Below are 2,590 nucleotides of genomic sequence, written 5' to 3' on the forward strand. Positions count from 1 at the left end.
CAGCCAACATGATAACCCATCATTGACCAGTGCAACCATTAATTTCACCTTCCTCTCAAGCCCAACAGCGCCCATTGCAGGATATATGCTGGCAACTCAGACCTTGTCCTGCCCTGTGAAAGCCAGCAGGTGCTCAACATTTCTTGAGCCAGGGGGGGCTGTCCTGTCAAGAACTTTGTGATTTTTGTACAATAATGTGCCTGTGAACTTCAAGGAGCACTACAAATTCTGTGTCAACTGATATCTATGTAAATTCAAGTTGAGTTGTTCACAAAGCTTGTGCTAGTTTGGGCTTTGCTCAAATTCTCAAACTGGAGTTCACCATTCCACATCACCGGTAAAGACTACCCTGCGAGAATTGATTGCGCTGGCTATGAGCGGACAACAAGACATGAAGCAGACAAAAACAAAGAGAAAGTGAATTATCCTTTCTAGCACATTGTACATAGTTCAAGCTGGGAAAAGCACAAGATCAGTGCCTTCTATTGGGAAAAGTCACATAGGAGAGCCTCCTAGCAAAGATTGGTAGTTATTGGCCGGTTTTGCGAACCCAACCCTTGCAGGCTTGCTAGCGTTGAAGACCGTATAGAAGTTTCGAATAAATAATGAGCCCATTATCCAAGTAGGGTAATTATCTGACCCTACTACTTGCCCACGGCATAGACCGTTACGTTTGTTACTGTCCTCCTGTGTGATGAAGTCAGCCGGAGGGATTTCGTAAGACTGTCCACCCAAATTCATCCCAAAGGATACGTTTGAATCGCATGGTATGTAAAACCATCCTACAGCAAACAATTTTCGTTGTCTCCATCAGTCACATAGCTAACAGCCCGACCTTGAGGAATATATATCAATGAGGTCTCACCTTCCACATTTTCTGCTCCAGAGATGCGAGCATATACGGCCTCCACGACGGCCTTTGGAGCCTGTATTAGGGGATGACCGGTGTCTATAAAACCTTGGTTAACAATAGACTTTCTGATACGAACCCCGTTAACTGTGACATGATCAACAGTAATCTGCCAATAATCTTTCTTGGTAACATTTATGTAATTCACCTCTCCAGAAATTAATAAACTATTAAGACCTCCTAGTGTTAAGATACCACCTGGTTGAGTACGGTCAGGTGAAGAGCTACTGAATCAAGCCAGACCAAAAGCAAAAATCTTGATTCCCGCTGTTGACCAAAAGGGTGATGACTTATCAGGCCGCTTAAATGCCATTCCCATCACACCTGTTTTGTCCCAAATCAGAATAGAGATTTATTTCGAATTATCAAACAATCAGATTCATTCAATCTCATAACAGCGCTATGAGTAACCTGAAGCACTCAACCTGACGTGTCTCCTGAGAAGATCCTCGGAGTAGTGTTATTCACAAGGCCAAAGGGTTGTTTTTTGGAACAATAGGATCCAAGTGTGACGGAATCTCTTACTTCTACTCCTGTTGCCACAGAATTATCTCCGTATGATTGCTCAAAATATTTTGAGCCCGGTTTATAAGACAAAGAGCTGGAAGGATCAAATAAAGGCCCTCTAGTTGAGACATTTGATAAAGGAGATCCATCAGGAAGTGTTGTGGACACTCCAGAGACCCAGAATGTATCAGAGCCCGTGTCAAGAAGGACGGGGAGCTTTTGTTTAGGGGTTCCAATCTCAACCACACCATAGCATTCCATGTTGTCAACATTTTCGAGCGCTATATGTAGATACATTACAGAGAATAAATAGATCAGTAACTTTAAGGGATAGCTTTTGTCTTCAGCCTCTCATCACAGCCTACCTACTTGCCGCCTGATCCGTTGCGATTTACTCTGACCTTGCTCTTGATCAGACGGAAGGACTTGCCAGACATACAAGGTCACAGAATAAATTTCCTTGGAGGAAAGGGTATAAGAAAGGTAGCAAGTAAATAAGTTGTATATACTGAGATTGTACAACAACGTCTTAGAGCCAATAGCCATCTTGTAAGATTGAACAGAAATTAAGTTGCAACTTTTCGGAGGTATCAGAAGAGAGGTCTAGTTTCAATCGGACAAATTGAGGAGTTTGATGAGGCCAAAAAGATATCAAACCCATGAAGGTTGGCCTCTAATAAGGAAAGAAAGTGAAGTGAAAAAATTTCTCCTCTTGCAATTCGGAAATCAATCATTTTCCAAGTCAACTGAAACCGACTGCCGAGACTTGCTGTTGATGAATTCACCCACAGCAAGAAGCTGTAGAGTGAGGATGCCTAACAAGTTCAAGGCGGGTTTCAAAATTTCCTGTTTGTCTCTCCTCAACCTGGAGTAATATGGATGAATCTTGACAGAAATTCTCACATTGAATATCCACAATACAGCTCGGCAGATATTGAAATGAGAGGGCAAGACAGTGAAGCTCAAGACACATATAAATTTATCGCACAGACACAGATTTGCTTCCATCATATCTGCTTCTTGTTGCTCCCTCAGATTCATGACACATATCTTTGATACAAGATTCTGATTTGATATGCAGTCATTCCAAGTTGGAAATTTTCAATGGCTTTGACAATTGAGATTCCCAGTCATGAATATATCTTCCACTTTTTGTTTCTCTCGATTAAAGTA

At 41.9% G+C, this 2,590-nt stretch overlaps 1 protein-coding gene across 1 annotated transcript; it reads right to left on the reverse strand.

The window, feature by feature from the left end:
- Positions 1 to 495: 495 nt before the first annotated feature.
- MELLADRAFT_33371 (aspartic peptidase A1) lies at positions 496 to 1,714 on the reverse strand (the record flags this gene model as incomplete). Its single annotated transcript, XM_007405723.1, has 4 exons — positions 496 to 782; positions 866 to 1,134; positions 1,186 to 1,234; positions 1,336 to 1,714. The coding sequence occupies 4 exons, from the start codon at positions 1,712 to 1,714 to the stop codon at positions 496 to 498; spliced, it is 984 nt and encodes a 327-aa protein (XP_007405785.1).
- Positions 1,715 to 2,590: the final 876 nt, after the last annotated feature.

Source organism: Melampsora larici-populina (assembly GCF_000204055.1).
Source record: "Melampsora larici-populina 98AG31 unplaced genomic scaffold MELLAscaffold_4, whole genome shotgun sequence".
Classification (NCBI taxonomy): Eukaryota; Fungi; Basidiomycota; class Pucciniomycetes; order Pucciniales; family Melampsoraceae; genus Melampsora; species Melampsora laricis-populina.